General features: G+C 40.6%; 1 protein-coding gene across 1 annotated transcript in view; it reads right to left on the bottom strand.

Moving 5' to 3' along the window:
• Positions 1 to 26034, bottom strand: part of adcy8 (adenylate cyclase 8 (brain)) — a 304694-nt gene that overhangs the window by 89534 nt on the left and 189126 nt on the right. The window contains 4 exon segments of the mRNA XM_034182725.1: positions 5010 to 5099; positions 8408 to 8609; positions 10492 to 10592; positions 20339 to 20536. Coding sequence (XP_034038616.1) covers positions 5010 to 5099; positions 8408 to 8609; positions 10492 to 10592; positions 20339 to 20536 — 591 coding nt within the window.

Below are 26034 nucleotides of genomic sequence, written 5' to 3'. Positions count from 1 at the left end.
ACAAGAATGCGGAAGTCCATGGCGTAATCTGCCACCCGGCGAGTGCCCCTGCTTCAACCTCAGAAGGGAGCGTGCCGCGTCACGTCCTGGAGAGGTGTGCTGGAACACCTACTGGTGAGCTGTAGTGAATGCTTAGAGGAAGAAGCAAGATGGCGACTGACGGCTCCACTCCCCCATGGCCCACAATGCAGCCCGGCCAGACAAGTGCGAAATGTATGCTAATCTTCTTCCTTTCCGACGGAAACATAGATGACATTAGCTCGTAGTGCAGCTCACAGCTGCATGATAAATGGTAGAACATCTTCAGTCTCTCTGGAGGGATGCTCTGGTCGGGGACAGCTGAGTGGAATGGCGGCATCATGTATGGGAGACGGAAAGGCGGTCAGGTTCTAGGCAGAGAGAAACTGGTGCTACCTATAGCTTGGTCCGGGTTGGCCTGAGTGTTGAGCTTCGACAGGTGTTGTGCCAAAAGAGTGCACCACGGAGGACATAAAAGCATCTTGACATTGTGCTAGCTCGCTGAAGTCAGTGCTGAGAGCGGTGAGCCGGTCCTATTGCTGGGCAAGAGGACCGCTATTCCCTGCTGTGCAGGCTCAAGTAAGAGCGGTGCAATGACCAAAAATGTGCTTTTCAAAATGTGACCTATGATATTGACCAAGATATGAAACATGAAATTAAAAAAAAAAAACAATTGCAGAGAAAATATTGCTGAAACTTCTTGATTTTCTTACACATCAAATCTGCTGGTTCAGTCTTTAAAGGACATGTCTCACATTTTTAATGTCCCAGTTGGCAAGACATCATAAAAGTACTCATGACTGGAAGCTCTCTGCACACATGGCTAATAATTAGTGATCGCTGATAGTATTTTATGTCCTCTCACTCTGAGCGTTAGCAGGTTAATTTCCGTGAAAAACGTTTCACTACTCGGCAATTCTGTGCATTTTTCAGTGTCAGACGTCCTTATTAGTCAAAACAGAAACATCCCAATGATTGACAGACAGAGGGAAACGAACCTGCTCCGTCCGAAAACGAAGCTTCTGAGGTGCTGTTCAAAAGTGATGGCTCAGATTTACAGAGAGGAGACGACATGCTTCAACCCCGAAACTCTTAACTTTTTCAGTGTTGGATTTTGAAGCCTAAAGTGTGGTGACGTGCTGTTTGTGTGGATGCTGGTTTACTGAAGCTGTGGACATGGACGTCGGGACATCTGACACTGTTTTTAACAGCCTGCCTGGACACAGAAACGGATTTGCTACATTGGAAAACTCAGAATACATTATTTTCCAGGAATTAATGGATGTTATTTACGTGCCACAATCGAGGCAGAGCTGCAGCTGGCAATCTCTTGCGCGTGTGTGTCTTTGATCACATGGAGTTTACATTTGGAAAATTAATCCATAACACGACAGTGAGCCTGGCATGTTCAGAATTTTACCCCTTTTGTGTTTTTGTGGGCTAGATTTCTTTTTTTTTTTTTTTTTTTTTACTTTGAGAGAGTGAATTTTGAGATGTGTGCTGCAAAGCTCGCTGTGTGTGTGTGTGTGTGGTGTGTGGTGTGTGTGTGTGCACGCATGATGTGCAGCTGATGAGACACTCATTTTACCCCGGCAGCAGATGTAGTTTTTTTTTAGATTTTATTGATATACAACACTCAGTAATAATCATGCACAAAACTGATCCTGCAGCAGAGATGGTTTATTGAATGGTTATTCTTTGGCTGCTTTCAGTGATGCCGGTATTTGGTTAGACTCTTTCTCTCCGATTGTTATGTCTGAGTTATTTTCATTAGTTACTTCATCCAAACCATCAACATGTTTATTAGACCCCATTCCTGCCAGGCTGCTCAAGGAAGCCCTACCATTATTTAATGCTTCAATCTTAAATATGATCAATCTATCTTTGTTAGTTGGTTATGTACCACAGGCTTTTAAGGTGGCAGTAATTAAACCATTACTTAAAAAGCCCTCACTTGACCCAGCTATCTTAGTTAATTATAGGCCAATCTCAACCTTCCTTTTCTCTCAAGAATCTTGAGAGGGTAGTTGTAAACAGCTAACTGATCACCTGCAGAGGAATGGTCTATTTGAAGAGTTTCAGTCAGGTTTTAGAATTCATCATAGTACAGAAACAGCATTAGTGAAGGTTACAAATGATCTTCTTATGGCTTCGGACGTGGACTTATCTCTGTGCTTGTTCTGTTGGACCTCAGTGCTGCTTTTGATACTGTTGACCATAAAATTTTATTACAGAGATTAGAGCATGTCATAGGTATTAAAGGCATTGCGCTGCGGTGGTTTGAATCATATTTGTCTAATAGATTACAGTTTGTTCATGTAAATGGGGAATCTTCTTCACAGACTAAAGTTAATTATGGAGTTCCACAAGGTTCTGTGCTAGGACCAATTTTATTCACTTTATACATGCTTCCCTTGGGCAGTATTATTAGACGGTATTGCTTAAATTTTCATTGTTACGCAGATGATACCCAGCTTATCTATCCATGAAGCCAGAGGATACACACCAATTAGCTAAACTGCAGGATTGTCTTACAGACATAAAGACATGGATGACCTCTAATTTCCTGCTTTTAAACTCAGATAAAACTGAAGTTATTGTACTTGGCCCACAAATCTTAGAAGCATGGTGTCTAACCAGATCGTTACTCTGGATGGCATTTCCCTGATCTCTAGTAATACTGTGAGAAATCTTGGAGTTATTTTTGATCAGGATATGTCATTCAAAGCGCATATTAAACAAATATGTAGGACTGCCCATTTTGCATTTACGCAATATCTCTAAAATCAGAAAGGTCTTGTCTCAGAGTGATGCTGAAAAACTAATTCATGCATTTATTTCCTCTAGGCTGGACTATTGTAATTCATTATTATCAGGTTGTCCTAAAAGTTCCCTAAAAAGCCTTCAGTTGGTTCAGAATGCTGCAGCTAGAGTACTGACGGGGACTAGCAGGAGAGAGCATATCTCACCCGTGTTGGCCTCCCTTCATTGGCTTCCTGTTAATGCTAGAATAGAATTTAAAATTCTTCTTCTTACTTATAAGGTTTTGAATAATCAGGTCCCATCTTATCTTAGGGACCTCGTAGTACCATATTACCCCATTAGAGCGCTTCGCTCTCAGACTGCGGGCTTACTTGTAGTTCCTAGGGTTTGTAAGAGTAGAATGGGAGGCAGAGCCTTCAGCTTTCAGGCTCCTCTCCTGTGGGAACCAGCTCCCAATTCAGATCAGGGAGACAGATACCCTCTCTACTTTTAAGATTAGGCTTAAAACTTTCCTTTTCGCTAAGGCTTATAGTTAGGCTGGATCGGGTGACCCTGGACCAATCCCTTGGTTATGTTGCTAGACTGTGGGGGGGTTCCCATGATGCACTGTTTTCTTTCTCTTTTTGCTCCGTATGCATCACTCTGCATTTAATCATTAGTGATCGATCTCTTTTTCCTGGTTCTTTCCCTCAGCCCCAACCAGTCTCAGCAGAAGACTGCCCTTCCCTGAGCCTGGTTCTGCTGGAGGTTTCTTCCTGTTAAAAGGGAGTTTTTCCTTCCCACTGTGGCCAAGTGCTTGCTCATAGGGGGTCGTTTTGACCGTTGGGGTTTTTCATAATTATTGTATGGCCTTGCCTTGCAATGTGGAGCGCCTTGGGGCAACTGTTTGTTGTGATTTGGCGCTATATAAGAAAAAAGTTGATTGATTGATTGATTGATTGATTAGGCTTAAAACTTTCCTTTTTGCTAAAGCTTATAGTTAGGGCTGGATCAGGTGACCCTGAACCATCCCTTAGTTATGCTGCTATAGACGTAGACTGCTGGGGGGTTCCCATGATGCACTGTTTCTTTCTCTTTTTGCTCTGTATGCACCACTCTGCATTTAATCATTAGTGATCGATCTCTGCTCCCCTCCACAGCATGTCTTTTTCCTGGTTCTCTCCCTCAGCCCCAACCAGTCCCAGCAGAAGACTGCCCCTCCCTGAGCCTGGTTCTGCTGGAGGTTTCTTCCTGTTAAAAGGGAGTTTTTCCTTCCCACTGTAGCCAAGTGCTTGCTCACAGGGGGTCGTTTTGACCGTTGGGGTTTTACATAATTATTGTATGGCCTTGCCTTACAATATAAAGCGCCTTGGGGCAACTGTTTGTTGTGATTTGGCGCTATATAAAAAAATTGATTGATTGATAGGCTGTGTTATGACTCGTGGCTGCAGGTGCACATCAACCTTCTTGAAGCTGCAGCTTTTACCATGAATACATCAAAATTAACAGTTATCGCTTTAAAAATGAGTCATCATAACATGACATCACACTTATGTCAACTTTGGAATTAATCTGTGCCTCAATTCTTAATGTTAGCAGCTGCATTCCATTGAAGCACACGCTGGGACGCTTCTAGTAGGAACGTCACTTGTAGGAAACACCCAAGTACTCACGAGTACTTTATTGGATGTCTCTGCTGTTGTCTCCGTATACTTTGAAACCGGCCACAGAGTTATCCCGGTGAATCATTGGATGGTCAATAACACCCTAAATCTAAATTGTTATGATTTTGGTGCGACGTCCTTTAAAACAGTACAGAAAGTACGTTTTTTAAATAAATGTAGAAATTATGCAAAGATATAAGTGGAAATTCAAACTTCCATATTCCTGCACTTTAATTTATGTGGTCCAGTTTAAAAAAGGTGTATGCATGCAGATGCACTGGCTGGTGGAATAAGCTTGTGATGCATATGTTCACGCAGCCCAAAACATGAGTCAGCCGAAGCTTGCAGCTCTAAAAATGCTGCTCCGTTATTGAATCCATCAGTCAGCTACAGTTTGTCTAAACAAAATCACATAATGGATATTTGGGCTATGACGCGTTGATGGCTCCATCAGTTGCAGGATGCTGAGGCAAGTCCTCCGTCTGGGTTCCAGCAGATGCTGACGATGGTTAATTCATTACTCCTGCACTGTGGAGGAACAGATGGACTCAGCTGCACACTGCAGACACATCATTTAGCTCCTACCTCTGGGTAGAAGCAGATGTCTGGGATGGAAGCCGACTCGTTGTACGTCTGGTTTCGGAAGGTGTTGGACTTGTCGAAATCGCACCACAGCTGTGAGAGAGCAGCAGGGAGGATTATTGTTGTTGAACAACATTAACACAACACAGGATCCCTGAAAAAAGAAAATATCTACAAATACCTCTTCATGCAGTTTTTTTACTGAGCATTTGATCTTTCAAGATGTTCGAGCTGGAAAACTTATAGAGCACCCCAGCTCGCTGTGCAGGACGTTTCTGACCAAGTATTCAATTAATCTGCAGAAAATGAACGGCTGCTCATGAGGTTTGAAGCTTAGAGTTCCTTTTTGAGGTCTGGTCCAGAGTTCCTGTAGTGTCCCTGTGGGATGCTGTTGTAGGGTTAGAGTCTCCATCCTCCTCTCATCCTCTCCCTCTTTATGTAATTTTACCATCAAAGTGCAGGTCATTGGATCTCCTCCTTCTCTCCTGTAGTCACCCTGTTTCCTCTCTGTCGCCCCCTTCCTGTCACTATTCATAGGTGAGCCAGATCAGCATTTACCATCCTCCAACATGACACTGCTCAACATCCAATTCAATATACACCATTAATATTATTTATTTATTTTATTCTCTTAAGAAGTCTGGGAGCATACACTGGATCGACCACATCACAGAACCACTTTAGTTCCTGGAAGGCAACCAACCACACCTCTCCAAAGTAACCATCTATCTGCTGCAGCCAAGTGACATATGGGTGTGTCCTTGACCTTCTCCATCCACTGGGGTCCTCAACCCGAGCACCTACATGCTGGATCATGACACACAACATGAACAAAATGTGGTAGCTGATGTTCCCTCACACTGTCCGTGATCTTGCTGACCTCCTAAGTAGTGGGATGTGATGGTCACTAGACCATCACATCCCACGACTTAGGAGAGGTGATGTCTAGTGGTTAAGGCGTTGGGCTTGAGACCAGAAGATCCTCGGTTCAAATCCCAGCCTGACTGGAAAATCACTAAGGGCCCTTGGCAAGGTTATTAATCCCCTATTGCTCCCAGTGTGTAGTGAATGCCTTGTATGGTAGCACCCTCACATCAGGGTGAATGTGAGGCATTATTTGTAAAGCACTTTGAGTGTCTGATGCAAATGGAAAAGTGCTATATAAATGCAGTCCATTTTACAAAGTAACCCTTCACTTGATACAACCCCAAATCCAATGAAGTTGGGACGTTATGTAAAATGTAAATTACGTGGTAACATCCTTTACACAATGATGTTGGTTTTTAATGCAGTGCCGCCTGAGGTGTCGACAGTCACGGGTATTCAATGTTGGTTTTCAGCCTTGCCGCTTACGTGTAGAAAGTTCTCCAGATTCTCTGAATCTTCTGATTATATTATAGACTGTAGATGATGGAATCCCTAAATTCCTTGCAAATGAACATTGAGAAACATTGTTCTTAAACTGTTGGACTATTTTTTCATGCAGCTGTTCACAAAGTGGTGATCCTCACCCCATCTTTGCTTGTGAATGGCTGAGCCTTTTGGGGATGCTCCTTTTATACCCAATCATGACACTAACAATTAGTGTCCTCAGTTCCCAAACGCTTATTGAGTGTTGTTAGGAGGAAAGGTGATGTAACAAAGTGGTTAACATAACACTGTCCCAACTTTTTTGAAACGTGTTGCAGGCATCCATTTCAAAATGAGCAAATATTTGCACAAAAACAATAAAGTTTATCAGTTTGAACATTAAATATCTTGTCTTTGTGGTGTATTCAATTGAATATAGGTTGAAGAGGATTTGCAAATTATTGTATTCTGTTTTTATTTACATGTCACACAACATCCCAACTTCATTGGAATTGGGGTTGTACAAAGTCATTCCAGTGGGACCCAAGAAGTCTCCAAAGAGACCTGGTACCAGAGACATGCCTTCTTTGCCTTATGTCACTGGTTGGCACCCAAGTCTCATAACCATACAGTAAGACAGAAAGCACTAGGACCATAAAGACTTAGACCTTCATTCTCCTGCAAAGATATCGGCATCACCCTCTCCCCCTCTCTCTCTCTCGCTCTCTCTCTCTCTCACACCCCTCTCTGCCGCTCTCTCTCTCTCTCTCTCTCTCTCTCTCTCTCTCTCTCTCTCTCTCTCTCTCTCTCTCTCTAAAAAAAAGTAACTAATTTCAACGAGACAAGGCAGACAGGTAGCTCTTGGGTCAAAGAATATGTGATTAGATGCTGGTGTGGATCCAGATCAAAGAGCAGATTTTGCTTTCAATTATTGTTCAAAGGCAAATAAAATAAAAGTAATCCATACTGAATGACTACAGAAGGAGCAGCAGAAATAACAATGTACAGTAATTGTAAATTAGTGAAGTAACTGATTGTTTAGAGGCAAGTGATTAAAAGTAACAGGTTAACTTGAGCGTTATTGGAACTGAGTGATTTAGATTAACTAAATGCATTAAAGTAAAAATTACTGAGTAAATAGCTAACTCGAGAGTAACTGGCAGGAACTAAGTACCTGCAAGTGATTGATTTTTAATTGATCAGTAAGCACATGATCTCTATGGCTTTAATGAATTTAATTAAAAGCCACTGAGTAAGTAAACTGAGAGTAACTGACAGTAACTACGTAAGTACCTGCAAGTTATTAACTTGAAAGACTCCTTTGATCTGACCTTTGATTCTGATGATTTTAATCAATGATCTTAATTAAATGGTCACAGCAAGAATGACCAAAGTTGTTAGATCAAAGTCATAATCTGCTTCATATTCCTCATTACAGGATCAAAGGAAGACATGAAGACAGTTTAAAGATAGTGATCAGGAACATGGATCAGGATGTGGATCACAGGAATTTAGAATCTTAGAGAAGACATCAAAAGCAAGAAGAAAAGACTAAAAGCATAACGTGAGCTGAGACTGTGGTGGAGCTATATTATGTTTGTTACTATTGTTACTGTTGTTTCTTCTGCCATTGATCCAACACTCCCCCTCCCACCCCCCCGCTCCCAGCCCTCAGGTGGCCCCTCCATAAAGTCTGGTTTGCATGAGGTTTCTTTCTGTTAAAAGTTTTGTTTCCTTGTCACTTTTTGCTTGCTGTTTTCAGAACGTCGAGTCTGTATAAATAATAAGGGTGTCGACCTGCTTGATATGGACAGCAAAGCAACCTTGAGATGGCATCTTGGCAACTGGGCACTATTCTAAATTAAAAACTGATGCGGTGCTTGAACTAAATGTATGTCAGGAAGATCTTCAAAGGGAACAAGAACACAAGAAACCTCATAATATATCAAGCAAGTCCTTTTCTAAGTAACAGAACTGGGTTCATCAGGAACCAGTCTCAGCTCATCCAGCTTTCAGTATGACCCAAAATTAAAAATGAAGTCTAAACTCACGATATTGATCATGGCTGCCAGGAAGTTGATGAGGATGGAGACAAAGACGATGACATTTCTTGCAGCATATGTCTCGTTGATCCAGCAACAAGCCTTGCACAGGACCAGAGGCAGACATTTGTAGTCTTCCGCCGTGGTAACTAGGACCAGACAGGAGTGGAGGACGATAAGCACTGAGAACTGGATCACCATGGTTACCATCCTATAGGGAAACAATAAATAAATCATCAGCTGAGGGCTCGTCGGTGCACGTGCCTCCACCATGATCCTAAGATTCCATATAATTTAAACCAGATCTAGGAGCTATTTTTAGCTCCACCCACACAGTGTGATTGGACTGCTGACTTTGTTTTGTTCTAGTACAAATAAAACATATATAATGTACTTCAATGTACTGGAACCCCCAAAACGTGTGACGTAACCCTCATGTAGATTTTTTTAAACTTGTCCCCAAGCTAAGACGCCATCTCTTGGTGGTTGACTGAGCTGCATATAACGTTGTCCTTGGCAACGCAGGTTCGCATCATCCATGGGGACATCTGCACCTCTGTTTTCTTCAACATGATTATGCAACACCAAATTATTTGACACCCAAGATCGGGGGTATTCAACTCGCTCCAGAAAGGGCCGAGAGGGTGCAGGTTTTCTTTGCAACCACCCACTGAACCTGGTGATTTCACTGATTAACAGATTCCATCTGCTCAAAGTGATGTTAATCAGTGAAATCACCTGGTGGAGTGGCTGGAACAAGTTGAACACCCCTGCCCAAGATACATGAGCTCATCTCGCGACCCTCTCACATGACATCTGAGGGTCCTGACACTGACATACATTTGGTTGGAAAATCTGGGTCAGCTTGTCCAGACAGGCTTCATCAGACCATAACCAAACTTTTTTCCTTTCATTTTCTGTTGCTTATCTGGGTTTAGGTCATGATGGCAGCATATCAGGGAGCTGATCCCACATTCCCTTATCCTTCTAACTCTCCCTGGGGAATTCCAAGGCATTCCCAAGCCAGTTGGGAAATATAATCCCTTCAGCATGCCCTGGGTCTTCCCCAGGCCTCCTTCCAGTTGTACATGCTCGGAAGACCTCCCTAGGGAGACAACCAGCGAGCAACTCACGAATGCCAGAACCAACTCAGCTGACCCCTTTCAATGCAAAGAAGCCGCAGGTTTACTCCAAGTCCTTCCTGGATAGACAAGCTTCTCACCCTGCCCAGGAGTGTAAGCCCGGATACCCAACAAAGGATTCTCACTTCTACCACTTATTCTTTCGGTTATTACCAAAAGAATAAGTTCATGACCATAGCTGAGAATTGGAGAGTAAATTGACAGGTCAATTGAGAGTCTTACCTTGTGGCTCAGCTCTTTCGTCACCAGAACAGTCCAGTACAGCATCCGTAAAACATCAGATGCAGCCTCAGTCCATCTATTGATCTCATGCTCCAACTTACTCCCATTCGTGAACAAGACCTCAAAAAACTTAAATGCTTCCACCTGGGGCAATAACTCTCCCCTTGTCCCAGAGGGAACAATCCACCCTTTCCAACAGAAGAACATGGTCTCAAATTTGGAGTTGCTAATTCTCATCCCATTCACTTCACAATTGGCCACAAACCTGCTCAGTGTGCATCAGGGGTCATAATCTGCAAAAAGTAGAGATGCAACTCTGAGGTCACCAAACTGGACACTCTCCAGTCCCTGAATGCATCTTGAAATCTCATCCTTGAACTCACAAACAGGATCAATGATAAGGGCAGCCAAACACTAAACAATCACAGACCAAAGATATGCAGATTTGAATTAATCTTGCAACACCTTCACGAGACATCAGAGGGCTCCAACCTGCCTGCTTCTCTGCAGTATCAAGTTGGTCAAAGCTACTGGTGCTACCAGATAGTTCTCTTGATAGACATTTCTTCTGAAGTTGCTACCTCAGTCCTGTTTCAAGGCTGTTTGGTCTCAGAGTCATCCAATATTTCCAATAATATAAAATGCAAACAGGTTCCCACAGAAATATTTTTGTGGCTTGATTCTGTCAGTCTGAGTCTTCCACCTGCTCAAAAGTTGCTCCTCGTTTACCTGGCAGATGGAAGAAGGCTTTGGATGGTGGTGATGAAGATGAGCACGATGAAGGCGCAGACCAGGTTGGACTTGAAGACTTCGTCCCTCATCTGGGAGTACTGCACCATGAAGAGGGAGAGGAAGAGGAGATAAAGGGAAGCGATGATGGTTCCAGACGAAACAGAGACAACTGAACACTGAGAGGTGGAGCTCAAACACGCCAGGCCACAACACTGAAACATGCACAGGTTCAACCACAGGCATTAGAGCAGACCTGGGAAAACTGCGGCCCGGGGGCCACATGCGGCCCTTTGCATGTCTCTGTCCGGCCCTCATGAGGTCTGTGATTATTATTACATATATTAAAAATGTCAAGCTTGTGTGTTGCAAATCATTAGAGAGGTTTATTTAGGTATATTTAAATATTTACATATTATTATTACAATAATAAAAATTACCTATAAAAGCTATTAAATAGGTAATTTTTTGTAAAATTGTAATGGGAGACCAGTCGCGTTATCGATGGTGTGGCCCTTGGGCATAATTCAGGTTCCCTATGTGGCCCCTTGTACAAATTAATTGCCCACCCCTGCAGTAGAGAGAGACTGGAGCTGGTGGGTTAGCTGTGGGTCCTGAGGGAAGGTACGGCGCCATCTAATGGGTGGTTAGTTGCATGACACCCAAAAACAGCGGCTCAGATATCTTCCAGAAAGGATCACGAGGGAGCAGGCTTTTTGGAGGAACCACAGGCTCCACCATGTGAGTTTATTTATTTCAGGCTTATTACACTTACCTTTGATTTCAATCTGAATAAAGGGGCAGAGCTTATGAATGAAATCAGTAGAAATAAAACCTGAACCCTCTTGAACCTTAATGGAAGTGTTTGAAACCACTGCCTGAAAATGAATCAATTGTTCAGCATAAACCAGCGACATTTTAGACTTTTTAAAAAAAATTCCACTCAGAATAAAATTTAGGCCACTGCTATCAATACGGTACCTTATGCAAACTGCAAATTGGGATTATGCAGCATCCACTGCCATTTAAAACTACTCAATGTCAGTTTCTAACCCTAACCTTAACCACTAACCCTTAGTTTTGAGCTTGAAATTTGTCATTTACCTCCGGCACAGCTTCAATGCCATCAAGTTCATCACCAAGTACGGAACCATATCAACAGCCTCCACAAAATTTAAGGACTATTTCTCATGGCTAAAAGCAGAAACTTGTGTATATATATATAATATATATATATATATATATATATATATATATATATATATATATATATATATATATATATATATATATTTAAAAGTCAGATATCGCTGGACAAGGGCTGTTTATAACTAGCTGACAATCAGCTGGTTCAAAGCTGTTTAAAACCAGTTTCTGGCAATTAAACAGATTTTCATAAAATAAAAAAAACTGTCACACATGGAGATTATTGTTTTGCTGTTGAATTAGTTAACTGATTGATTGATATAACCTTATAACTTGCAATCAACTATTTTTCTGAAATGAGCTTCACCAAATTCAAGATTTGTTTTTTCTAACACCCTGAAAATAAACTACTTAAGAGAAACAAACAAACAAACAATACAGGTGCCTCATAAGTGTAAGTGAGACAAAAGATGCTGGAACAGTCTGCCCTCCCATGATGTTTCACTGCATCACCTCTCAAAAGTTTCCTAAAAGTTGGTTCTGACATTTCGGAAAGTTTTTTTTTTTTTGCCATTGGTCTGATGAATCATTGTTTCCTGACTGACAGTCTGACTCATCTTCAGCTTCCCTCCACCGTGACCTCGCTGCCCCGCCCTCACTCTAAGCGACAACAAAATAAATATGAGAAATAAAAAATGGAAGAGGAACAGCAAGTCACAACATAGCAAAGAGGTCGTGTCAAAGGTTCACACAGATACGGGGGAGTGACAGGTCAACTCAAAAGTACAAGGTTAACGCCACAAATAAAAAGCTACAGAAGCACACAGCGTTCATCAAACTGTTAACATAATGACTTCCATATCGCTCTACGGTCAGGAAACATAACTTATATAACTAATAACAGAATTAGAAACAAAATACAATAAATCCAAAACCAGTTGGTGACTGTACAGCAAATCACTCTCATAGGGTTGCTATGGAAACAACAGAATTTTCCAAGTTGGAGCTGATATGATGCAGTTGTTGAAGATCTTCAGACATTTTTTCCTAAATTATATTTTCTGTGTGCAGAAGTTGGTGTCATTCTGACGGCTGCTGTAGTCACAGCCGGTATGTGCAAACAAACTTACAGACTGTTCTTACGACTCTTATCTGCTGCTGCACCAGTCACAGCTTCATTGTCGAGTGAAACCAAGAAACATTTTCTTTTTCTTTCAAGAAGATGGAGGAACTCTAGTCTTGAGTCTCCCATGTTTGTTGTGACAATCTTGACCCTATTTCTAATCTTGAAGCAACAGACAATAGCAGTTGTCTGCACAGTCTCTCGAGTCACAGCTACTGAATCTTTTAACTACTTCAGAGTGGTACCAGGTGTCTTGGTGGCTTCCCTCACCAGTTTCTTGTCACTTTCTAAGTCTAAATGTGCTGAAGCTCGTATCTCCTTCAGAAATACAGGTGTCTCTGGGGCTTCATAGCGAGTACAAGTCACAAGAAATCAGTGAAGGAAGCCGAGAGACCCGTGACAACTATGAAGTAGTTAAAAGATTCAGTAGCTGTGACTGGAGAGACTGTGTGTACACCGACTTTGTCGGTTGCCTCAAGATAAAATCTAGGCTTGAGCTTATGCATATATCTAATCTTGAAGCAACAGACAATGCTGGTTGTCTTCACAGTCTCTCCAGTCACAGCTACTGAATCTTTTAATGGTTGTAACAGCTGTCTTGGTGACTTCCCCCACTAATTTCTTGTCACTTTGTAACTCTGAAGTTACTGAGCTTAAAACCCCTTCAGAGATGTAGGTGTCATAGGTGTCTCAGAGGTACAAGCGACAAGAAAGTAGTGAAGGATGTCACAAAAAAACCCATGACGGCCATGAAATAGTGAAAAATGTATGTGCTAATTCTGACTGGAGAGACTGTGTGTGCCACTCCTTTGTGTGTTGCTTCACAGTCGAGGATTAAAAACAGTTCTATGCACACTCTGTTCAATCACAGTTACTGAAGCTTGTAACTTCTTCAGTGATGTCATGGGTGTCTTGGGGGCTTCCCTCACTGGTCTCCTTCTTGTACAGCCACTCACTTTTTGAGGACACTTTGCTTTGTACTGTCATAGTATTTACATTTCTATATGATTGATTTCAATGATCAGATTCCAAGATGGTGCAGCCAGACTTTTGACACGAAGCAGAAAGTACAACCACATTACACCCATTTTGGCGTCTCTTCACTGGCTTCCTGTCCCAGTGAGATCAGATTTTAAGGTTCTGCTACTAACCTATAAAATTATTCATGGACTGGCACCTCCCTACCTAGCTGACCTAATTAAACGTACCGGCCTGGGCTTTGCGTTCTCAGGGTGCAGGACTACTTTGTGTCCCTCGGGTGAATAAGAAGTCTGCGGGTCACAGAACTTTCTCTTATCGTGCCCCTGTTCTGTGGAATGATCTCCCTGCGTCAATAAAACAGTCAGATTTTGTGGAGACTTTCAAGTCCAGACTTAAGACGCACTTCGTTTCCCTTTCATATGGCTAGCATGCTGGTACAGTTTTGTTTTACACTTTTTACTCTTTTAATTCATTTGTCGTGTGTCGCTGCCTCAATTTTACCTAAATTCTGGGTCTTTTAGGTAAGTTTAGGGCTAGCGACCGGCGATCACCTTAGTATTTCTTCTGTTTTTCTTGTTGTTTAATGCTGGCAAATTATACAGTATTTTTTGTTTTTCTGATGCCTGATTCTGTTTTTTCTCTCTGTTTAAGGTGCAGCTCCATCCAGAGATGGGAGTTGTATTCGTGTTGGCAAGCCTCCTGTCCTGTGCACCAACAGCAATTCTTGTATATTCATCCATGAATTGTTTCTGTGAATTGTTCTGTAATTTATGTTTTGTAGCACGGCCCAAGCAGAGGGTCACCCCTTTGAGTCTGGTCTGCTTGAGGTTTCTTCCTCAGAGGGAGTTTTTCCTTACCACTGTTGCTCTGGGGGTTGATAAGGTTAGACCTTACCTGTGTGAAGCGCCTTGAGGCAACTCTGTTGTGATTTGGCGCTATATAAATGAAAATAAATTGAATTCGAAAAATGGTGGATTTTGAATACAGGCTGATTTTTGGACCACTTTGTGTCTCAGGCTTGTAGCTTTTGAACAAACTGCTGTTTCATCTTATAAATAATAATAATAAATCATTTCTGACAAACATGCCGGAGGTTTGAGAGATTAGTCATCTGTCAGACATGGAAGTCATTTGTTTTAAAATCTTTTTAAGAAGACATCTCTGATTTTGTTTTTTTTAGTGAATACAGCACACGTCTGTCAAAAGCAAAAAGAGATAAAAAGTAAAAATAAGCTGAGGATACCTATGTTTTCATAACACTGTACTGCGGCAGTCACACATCATTTTCACTCAGAAAATTTTTATCATTTCAAAGTGATTTCTTGCTAATATTTACATGTGAGCGACACCTTCAAGTTCAACTGATTTCATTGGTTCAAGAGTTCAATTTTTAACTGAAACTTTGTTTCAAACTCTCATCAGAAATTGTTTTAACATGTACTAGCTAGCTTGTAAACAGTTTGAAGTTCATAGTTTATCTGTAATTAAGAAAAGACTGAACAGTTCAAAACATTAATTTCATGTCACTGTTAACTGGCGAAGTAGGCTAGGTCAGTCTTGAGTGCCTTAATTGAGAGAGTGGCGTCAACTCAGATCATGGCGCCATTTTGGCTGCAACTCTGCTGAATCTTTTATGTTTTCAACAATTTTTAAAATCATTTAAACACATACAGCAACACATCCAGGTACTATCAAAATAAATATAAAAATAGTCATCAAATTAGCATAAATTTACAATTTCTGATGATTTACTTCATTAATTTAAAGCCTGATTTATGCTTCTGCAGCTCTGTAACTCTGTCATGCAATGAAGTGCATGACAGTTTTAAAGTTCTCCCTCTCTGGATTATGCTTTATTATGGACTAATCCAACCCTCAACAAGCTGTTCTTTCTACAATCATCACCTCTAGTTCAAAGGTAAGCTGTACAATTTCCTCTTTTATGGACTTTGTGTTGTAAGTTTGCAGAATTTCTGATCCATTTTTAATCAGTGTGCGCACTGCAAAAACTATTAAAATATGATGGGAGACAAAGCAGTGAAAAGCAGAAAAGTGCCAAAATCACAGCCTTTTGCTGTGTCTGATTTAACAGGTGCACATCAGGCTGCAGGTCCGAGTCTGAGCATGATGTGAATAAAATAAACGGCCAGGCTTTTAATCACAGAAATAACTCCGGTCCAACATGCGAGGGTTTTTAATGGAAATACACTGTGATCGGACTGGACATTTTATCTGATGTGAGTGAAAAATCCATTGTACAAAATCCATTATATATGGCGTTTATTACACAGAAAACAATACAAAAACTTTGGGACTTTTTTGTCCGGTGACTGTGAATATCTCGTTATACGATGACGGTTTAGGTGAGTTTTACTGTACATGGGACTGAACAATAAGTTTACCTTGCAAAGCTTTGACAATGAAGTCAGTTTCCATCCCACACGGCTGACTTTATTTTCCCAATTTGTCTTCTGTTCGAATCTAAAGGGAATCTGTACATCTTGAAACCCTAATCTATTATAGACTCAATTGGCTTTGCTCAAAATGTAAATGAGTCCACCCACCACTTTAATCATATCTTAGATCTTGTTCTGACTTATGGTATGGAAATTGAAGACTTAACAGTATTCCCTGAAAACTGATCATTTCTTAATAACATTTACATTTACTCTGATGGACTACCCAGCAGTGGGGAATAAGTTTCATTACACTAGAAGTCTTTCAGAAAGCGCTGTAACTAGGTTTAAGGATATGATTCCTTCTTTATGTTCTCTAATGCCATATACCAACACAGTGCAGAGTAGCTACCTAAACTCTGTAAGTGAGATAGAGTATCTCGTCAATAGTTTTACATCCTCATTGAAGACAACTTTGGATGCTGTAGCTCCTCTGACAAAGAGAGCTTTAAATCAGAAGTGCCTGACTCCGTGGTATAACTCACAAACTCGCAGCTTAAAGCAGATAACCCGTAAGTTGGAGAGGAAATGGCATCTCACTAATTTAGAAGATCTTCACTTAGCCTGGAAAAAGAGTCTGTTGCTCTATAAAAAAAGCCCTCCGTAAAGCTAGGACATCTTACTACTCATCACTAATTGAAGAAATAAGAACAACCCCAGGTTTCTTTTCAGCACTGTAGCCAGCCTGACAAAGAGTCAGAGCTTTACTGAGCCGAGTATTCCTTTAACTTTAACTAGTAATGACTTCATGACTTTCTTTGCTAATAAAATTTAACTATTAGAGAAAAAATTACTCATAACCATCCCAAAGACGTATCGTTATCTTTGGCTGCTTTCAGTGATGCCGGTATTTGGTTAGACTCTTTCTCTCAGATTGTTCTGTCTGAGTTATTTTCATTAGTTACTTCATCCAAACCATCAACATGTCTATTAGACCCCATTCCTACCAGGCTGCTCAAGGAAGCCCTACCATTATTTAATGCTTCGATCTTAAATATGATCAATCTATCTTTATTAGTTGGCTATGTACCACAGGCTTTTAAGGTGGCAGTAATTAAACCATTACTTAAAAAGCCATCACTTGACCCAGCTATCTTAGCTAATTATAGGCCAATCTCCAACCTTACCTTCCTTTTCTCTCAAAAATTCTTGAAAGGGTAGTTGTAAAACAGCTAACTGATCATCTGCAGAGGAATGGTCTATTTGAAGAGTTTCAGTCAGGTTTTAGAATTCATCATAGTACAGAAACAGCATTAGTGAAGGTTACAAATGATCTTCTTATGGCCTCCGAAAGTGGACTCATCTCTGTGCTTGTTCTGTTAGACCTCAGTGCTGCTTTTGATACTGTTGACCATAAAATTTTATTACAGAGATTAGAGCATGCCATAGGTATTAAAGGCACTGCGCTGCGGTGGGTTGAATCATATTTATCTTATAGATTACAATTTGTTCATGTAAATGGGGAATCTTCTTCACAGACTAAGGTTAATTATGGAGTTCCACAAGGCTCTGTGCTAGGACCAATTTATTCACTTTATACATGCTTCCCTTAGGCAGTATTATTAGACGGCATTGCTTAAATTTCATTGTTACGCAGATGATACCCAGCTTTATCTATCCATGAAGCCAGAGGACACACACCAATTAGCTAAACTGCAGGATTGTCTTACAGACATAAAGACATGGATGACCTCTAATTTCCTGCTTTTAAACTCAGATAAAACTGAAGTTATTGTATTTGGCCCCACAAATCTTAGACACATAGTGTCTAACCAGATCCTTACTCTGGATGGCATTACCCTGACCTCTAGTAATACTGTGAGAAATCTTGGAGTCATTTTTGATCAGGATATGTCATTCAATGCGCATATTAAACAAATATGTAGGACTGCTTTTTTGCATTTACGCAATATCTCTAAAATTAGAAAGGTCTTGTCTCAGAGTGATGCTGAAAAACTAATTCATGCATTTATTTCCTCTAGGCTGGACTATTGTAATTCATTATTATCAGGTTGTCCTAAAAGTTCCCTGAAAAGCCTTCAGTTAATTCAAAATGCTGCAGCTAGAGTACTGACGGGGACTAGAAGGAGAGAGCATATCTCACCCATATTGGCCTCTCTTCATTGGCTTCCTGTTAATTCTAGAATAGAATTTAAAATTCTTCTTCTTACTTATAAGGTTTTGAATAATCAGGTCCCATCTTATCTTAGGGACCTCATAGTACCATATCACCCCAATAGAGCACTTCGCTCTCAGACTGCAGGCTTACTTGTAGTTCCTAGGGTTGTAAGAGTAGAATGGGAGGCAGAGCCTTCAGCTTTCAGGCTCCTCTCCTGTGGAACCAGCTCCCAATTCAGATCAGGGAGACAGACACCCTCTCTACTTTTAAGATTAGGCTTAAAACTTTCCTTTTTGCTAAAGCTTATAGTTAGGGCTGGATCAGGTGACCCTGAACCATCCCTTAGTTATGCTGCTATAGACGTAGACTGCTGGGGGGGTTCCCATGATGCACTGTTTCTTTCTCTTTTTGCTCTGTATGCACCACTCTGCATTTAATCATTAGTGATTGATCTCTGCTCCCCTCCACAGCATGTCTTTTTCCTGGTTCTCTCCCTCAGCCCCAACCAGTCCCAGCAGAAGACTGCCCCTCCCTGAGCCTGGTTCTGCTGGAGGTTTCTTCCTGTTAAAAGGGAGTTTTTCCTTCCCACTGTCGCCAAGTGCTTGCTCACAGGGGGTCGTTTTGACCGTTGGGGTTTTTACGTAAATATTGTATGGCCTTGCCTTACAATATAAAGCGCCTTGGGGCAACTGTTTGTTGTGATTTGGCGCTATAGAAATAAAATTGATTGATTGATTGATTGTGTATTTGTGCTTCCAACTGCACCGAAACCCATCATTTTCAGCGAATAAATAACCATTTTTTTCGACTTGGCATGTCGCCACTCTGTCAATTAAGGCACTCTAGGTCAGTCAAAACAGTGGGGCATTTCGCTACCTTGGCTAGTTAGCATAAGGTTGACTTTAAAAGAAAGGTATGGAGCTAAATGTCTGAGGAAACATCTGATAAATGTGTTCATCAGGTAATGTTAGGATTATTGATTTTGTTGTGACAGTTTGTGTTAGCTCTAAAGCTGCAACTGGGCCAACAACATATTTTGCTCAGTAGAGTTGCCATATGGAGTGTAACCGCAGCGTGACAGCAGAACACGACCGCCGGCGTTTGGTCATAAGTAAGCTGAAGGAGTTTGATCAGCAAACAAAACAAACAAACAAAAAAACACCTTACACTCAGCAACTTACACTCAGGAAAATACTTAATGGTGTGGCTACAAATTAGTTTCCTGTTTAAATCAAAGTTTAAAATAAAAATGTCAGCTGTAAAGTACAGCCGAGCAGTTTGTTAAAAAAAATAGTTTGAAGTGTGGAATAAGTGCAGCTCATGTAGCAGAGTAGGCAACACAGCTCCCGTTAGCAATGCTAGCAATGCTTAGTGAAACGTGCAAAGAATCTGTGCGGTCTGATGTCTCGCACAGAGTGCAATAATGAGAACATACGTTAAAATAAAGTGTTCAAACTCAACAGAGTGGGACTGGGCGAGATTTGTGTTTATAGCACGGTTACCCCCCAATCCTGGTCCGGCGCAGAGATGCTGTATGCTGAGCCACTAGAGACCAGACCAGGTTGGACTGGATGAGGAACTCACTGTGGCACTCATACGCTCACTTTCATGAGATTGTTTGAGCTGCCGGTACCTGAGTCGGGACCTGAAGCCCGTCCATGAGGACTGCAGCACTGGTGCGTGCACCCTGACCTGACCCAACCTGACCAGACTCCCACTATTACTTAGATTTTCCCTCATTTCTTTTTATTTTGACATTATAATTTTTTTGGCTGATTTACTACATTTTATCTCAGTGACTGAAATAAACAAAATAGAAACAAAATAAAAGCCTCTATCAACTGCATGTTCAAAACCTTTAGCTTACTCATGACAGAAAACCAAAAAAGCTGATTGATTGTTTGATTGAGGAATTGATTGATTGAGTAGTTCATGAGAGTGATCGCTAAGAAGAGGTGTGAGGAGGGAGAGACAGAGGAGGAGGAAGAGGAGGAAGAGTTCTCTGTCTAAGACCTCAGCTACCTTCTCTTCCAGGCTGGAGTCTTTAAACATCAGTGAGAAAGGCTTGATATGCTCTCGTCTCAACTTATCACCACTCCGTAAGTCGATGGCGCTCTCTATTCGCTTGTTAATTTCCTCAGGACCAGAGTGGACATGCAAAGCTTGTGCAAGATGGTTTGGAAGTAGATTTATCGAATTTCTCGTTAGGGCAGCCAGAGTCTAGGGGGAAAGCACATGCACACAGAATGAACCTGCTTGTCCCCCGTCGTGTGATTCAAGACACAAAAACAAAAGAGCCACATTGAGAACAAACACAAAGAAAAAATGGGGCGGGGCAAAAGATCACATTCTCCATCAGACAGACGGGTCACAGCGTGTTGTGCATTTCATTCACTCGCATCACGCTATGCTTTCATGTTAGTGCTGGTAAAGCTGTTGCACACCATGTCACAAAGGGGTCAAAGATGCAAAAAACAGAACAAAACAAACAAAACAGGAAGAAAAACCACGGCTTCAGTTTCTATCAACAGAACACTTTCAGACTTATATCGTTCCTGTGGTGTCAGAGCCTGGTTTCTCAACAGAAAGCAAAAACTAAATAACTGACCATATCCCAATTCTTTTGGAAGGAGCTTCATGTCATATTTGCATGTGATGTCATCACTCCCCGCTGCTGGAGTTTCCCTCACATGCATCATTTTCATTTGGATTTTTAAAGAAAGTCAGCACTGCAGCACATTGTCAATGCTTACATCATAAAATCTAGACTCATCTGACATGTTGAAGTCACTTAAAAAAAGTCGGGAAACTAATTGTTTCACTTTCCTCATGCAACATAGAAATAAAAGCAAAAACAATTCATCCATGTAGAACCACTTCTTTAACCACTTTAAAGTTGAGTTTGGGAAAGTGAAGCAGTTTTCCAACTTTTTTTTTTTAAATTTCAGATCATGATGTTTGATCACTATTATGATTTTAGAGCTGATGTGGAATGAAACGCGCCGGTGGTTTCACTCTGTCTGGACATTTAAATCATCCTGTAATGACCAACCCAAAACACTTGGAATTCCTGCTAAGAAAATTAATGAGGTAATTGTCAGTCATTACCAGCCAGGTAGCAGAATGAGCTCACTTAAGTCAGTAAAGGATGAGTAAAGTGTTAAATTAACACCGTAGCAAGTGCATATGGTCCAAAATAACTTTAAATCAACTGATATCATAGTGTAACTTAAAGTACTGGTATTGATAAACTTGATATAACTCTGATTAAACACTACCATGGAGTTCATTTAACAGTACGATGCAATTTATTTAACAATATGTTAGAGTTGGTTGAGAGTTGATTGCACAATATGATGGAATGATTCAACACTACCACAGAGTTCATTTCACACTATGACAGAGGTGACAGGACACTGTGATGAGTTGATTTAACACTGTGATAGCGCTGATTTTTCACTATGATGGAGCTGATTTCACATGATAACAGAGTAATTTAACAATATGATAGATTTTACTGAACAATACATATGTTAGAGTTGACTGAATATGATAGAGCTGATTGTACAATATGATTGATTGATTGATTGATTCCACACTACAGTAGAGATGAGTTAACACTACGATAAAGTTGTTTTCACACTGTGATTGAGTTGACTTTACACCATGACAGAGCTGATTTCACACTGCATTAACTTTTGTGAACTTCATTTAACACTATGATAGAGGTGATTCAACAATCTGATGGATTGCTTTCACACTACGATGGAGTTGATTTAACACAATGATCAATCTGAATGAATGAATGAATGAATGTATGAATGAATTTATTCGGCACACACACACAAATCCGAAAGAACAAAAACATACAAATAACATGAATATTATATAAACAAAGCCTGTGAGTCAGAAAGGGTGTGGGCAGAAGCAAAGCTTATCAACGCCCACCCCTGCTAGTACAAGTCCAACAATTATAACAGTCATAATAACATAAACACAAATTCACAACACACTACATATCAACACACAGACATACACTGCAATATTCAATTACACTTCAATTAATGTATAATAGCTGCTGCCCCGTGACCCGACTCCGGATAAAGCGGAAGAAAATGGATGGATGGTGCCAAATCACAACAAATTTGGCCCAAGTCACTTTACTCAAATGAGGACTAACCTTACCGACCCCCAGAACAAGCACTAGGCAACTGTGGTGAGGAAAAACTCCCTCTTAGGAAGAAACCTCAAGCAGACCAGGCTCTAGGGGGCAGTGGTCTCCAAACTATTCCAGAAAGGGCCGAGAGGGTGCAGGTTTTCTTGGCAGCCACTGACTCCAGCAGGTGATTTCACTGATGAACTCATCCCACCTGCTCCAAGTGATGTTAATCAGTGAAATCACCTGCTGAAGTCAGTGGCTACAAAGAAAACCTGCACCCTCTCGGCCCTTTCTGGAATAGTTTGGAGACCACTGCTCTAGGGGATGACTCTCTACTTGGGCCATGCCATATACACCTATATACGTACATATATACATTAACATACACACATATATACATTTATACACACACATGTACACACTCACATATATACCTATATACATACCCACTAACACATAATAAATATATATATATATACATATACCTACATACCTACACATACATAAATACCTATACATATACATACATGTATACATACACACATACATATACATACACACACACACACACACACACACACACATATATATATATATATATATATATATATACATACATATACATACATACACACGTACATGCACCTACATAAATATACTTACACCTACATATATTCAAATATACACATACGTACCCATTTCTAATTTAAACAATCCCTATAAATTCAATCATATTGTTATCTTTATGATACCTAGACATAATGTTCTTTTTGAGTAGTTTCTTGAATCATACTAAGGTACCACACATTCTAATCTCTGTTGAACATTCGTTCCATTTCTTCACCCCAACCACAGACACACAAAAACCCTTTACATTTGTTATTACTGATGGTTTCATAAAAAATGCACAACCTCTTACTATAACTGGGTTCCCTCAATCTGAACAGATTCTGGACACGTCTTGGTAAGGCTTGGTTTATTGCACGAAATAAAGTTTGAATTGTGATATAATTGACCAAATCTATGAATTTTAGTACTTTTAAAGAGACAAATAGAGAATGTGTTGTATCATGATAATGTTTATTGCAGATAACTCGTATGGCTCGTTTTTGCAAAAGAAGTATTGGATTGATGTTTGATTTGTGTTTCCCCATGACTCAACACAATATGTCATATATGGTACCATCAGAAAATGACATAAAGTAAGTAACCCTTCTTGTGGCAGTGCATCTTTGGCTTTATACAGAATGGCAATAGTTTTTGACAATTTCGATTTGACATAATTTATATGTGATTTCCAGCTAAGTTTATTATCAATTACAACACCTAAAAATTTGTTCTCTTTTACTAACTCAATTTCCTTGTTGTTTATGGATACATTTTTACATTTGGGTGCCTGTTTATTTCCAAATATAATACATTTGGTTTTCCCAAGGTGGAGTGACAACTTATTAGCATCAAACCAAGCCTTAAACTTTTCCAGTTCTTTCTCCACCATGTCCAGATGCTGTTCAAGATTATCACCACTGCAAAACACAGTGGTATCATCCGCAAAAAGAACACATCTCAGTGATCTTGACACCAACTTATATCATTTATATACAATATAAACAACAAAGGACCCAACACTGAACCCTGCGGCACCCCACATGTGACTTCCCTGAGCTCAGACTTTGTATTATTAAATTGAACATACTGAAATCTTCCATGTAAATAACTAGTTATCCATTCATATGCCAGACCTCTGATACCGTATTTCTGCAGTTTAGTTAATAATATTCCATGGTTAATCGTGTCAAACCCTTTCTGCAAATCAAAAAAACCAAACAAAAACAACAAAAAAAACACCTACTGTATATTGTTTATTGTCAATTGCAGTTGCTATATTTTCCACAAAGTCCATCAAAGCCCGTGATGTAGTTCAAACCTTTCTGAATCGTATTGTTCTTCACTTATTATGTCCTGCTTCAATAAATAATCATTCAATCTTTTAGCAAATATTTTTTCCAGAATTTTGGAAAATTGTGAGAGGAGTGATATAGGTCTATAATTAGAAAAGGTGTGTTTGTCACCAGTTTTAAACAGAGGTATTACTTTGGCTATTTTCATTTGAGAGGGAAATTTACCAGTATTAAGAGACATATTGCAAATGTAACGGAACGGTTTTAGTATACAATCAATAATTTTTTTTTTTAATAAACCCATATCCAAATTATTGAAATCAGTCGATTTCTTACTTTTTGAAACATGAACCAGATCAAGTATTTCCCTTTCATCGGTACCACCGATAAACATTGAAACAGACTTGTTAAATGTTGAATATTTACCCAGAAGTTATTCGTCGATGAATCAATTTTACTTGCAAGATTTTTACCCACATTAATGAAGTATTTGTTAAAGTGGTCAGCAAAGGACTTGTTGTTATCAATTGTGATGTTGTTATTAATATGAAAAAATGAAGGATAATCTCTAGTAGTTCTATTCTTATTTATTATTTTATTCAAAATGTTCCATGTACGAGGTCTGTTAGAAAAGTATCCAACCTTTTTATTTTTTGCAAAAACCATATGGATTTGAATCACATGTGATTGCATCAGCCAAGCTTGAACCTTCATGCGCATGCGTGAGTTTTTTTCACGCCTGTCGGTTGCGTCATTCGCCTGTGAGCAGGCTTTGTGTGAGCAGTGGTCCACCCCTCTCGTCGGATATTTATTGCAAATAAAATGTCTGAACGATTTGGAGCTTTGCTGCATCAAATTTTTCAAGAAACTGTGAGAGACCTTCAGGTGGACACCATTCGGAAAATTCAGATGGCTTTCAGGGACGATTTTATGGGGATTACACAGATTAAGGAGTGCTCCAGCCGGTTTAAAGTCCGCCCACAGCGTCTGAGAGCGCGGCGCACTCCGGGCGCTGATCGACAGGCTGAAACAACCAGATCATTTCCAATGTGAATGCTTTGTTGATCCAGGATGTCGTCTGACTTACACAACAATGGCAGAAGACGTGGACATCAGTACTTTTTCGGCACATTCCACTGTTACAGGAGTTTTTTTCATGGAAAGAGGAGTGGAGGGACGTCGTCTGACTTACATAACAATGGCAGAAGACGTGGACATCAAGTCTTGTTCGGCACATTCCACTGTTACAGTTTTTTCATGGAAAGAGGAGCGGAGGGATGCGCCACCGTGCCGCTCATGGCGCGGCACAAAAGCACCTCCATGTTGGTCTCACAGGACGGCTTTCAGACGGCTGTCAGTGGCTTTTCAGTCGTGTGACTATCCGAGAAATTGTGCATGAGCTGGACATGCCCCAACATGTCCTGTGAGGCTTCATCACGGCGTTGCTTTGCGCCATGCGGCTCCACCGCGATGCATGTCTGTCTCAATGTGCCGAAAAAGTGCTGATGTCCACGTTTTCCGCAATTCCTGTGCTAGTCAGACGACGTCCCAGATCAACAGAGCGTCCAGTTTGGAAATGAACGGCGCATTCCACTGTTACAGGAGATTTTGTCATGGAAAGAGGAGCGGAGGAATGCGCCACCGTGCCGCTCATGGCG

This window comes from Thalassophryne amazonica, chromosome 12 (genome assembly GCF_902500255.1).
Source record: "Thalassophryne amazonica chromosome 12, fThaAma1.1, whole genome shotgun sequence".
Lineage (NCBI taxonomy): Eukaryota > Metazoa > Chordata > Actinopteri > Batrachoidiformes > Batrachoididae > Thalassophryne > Thalassophryne amazonica.
This window is presented reverse-complemented; position numbering and strand designations above follow the sequence as displayed.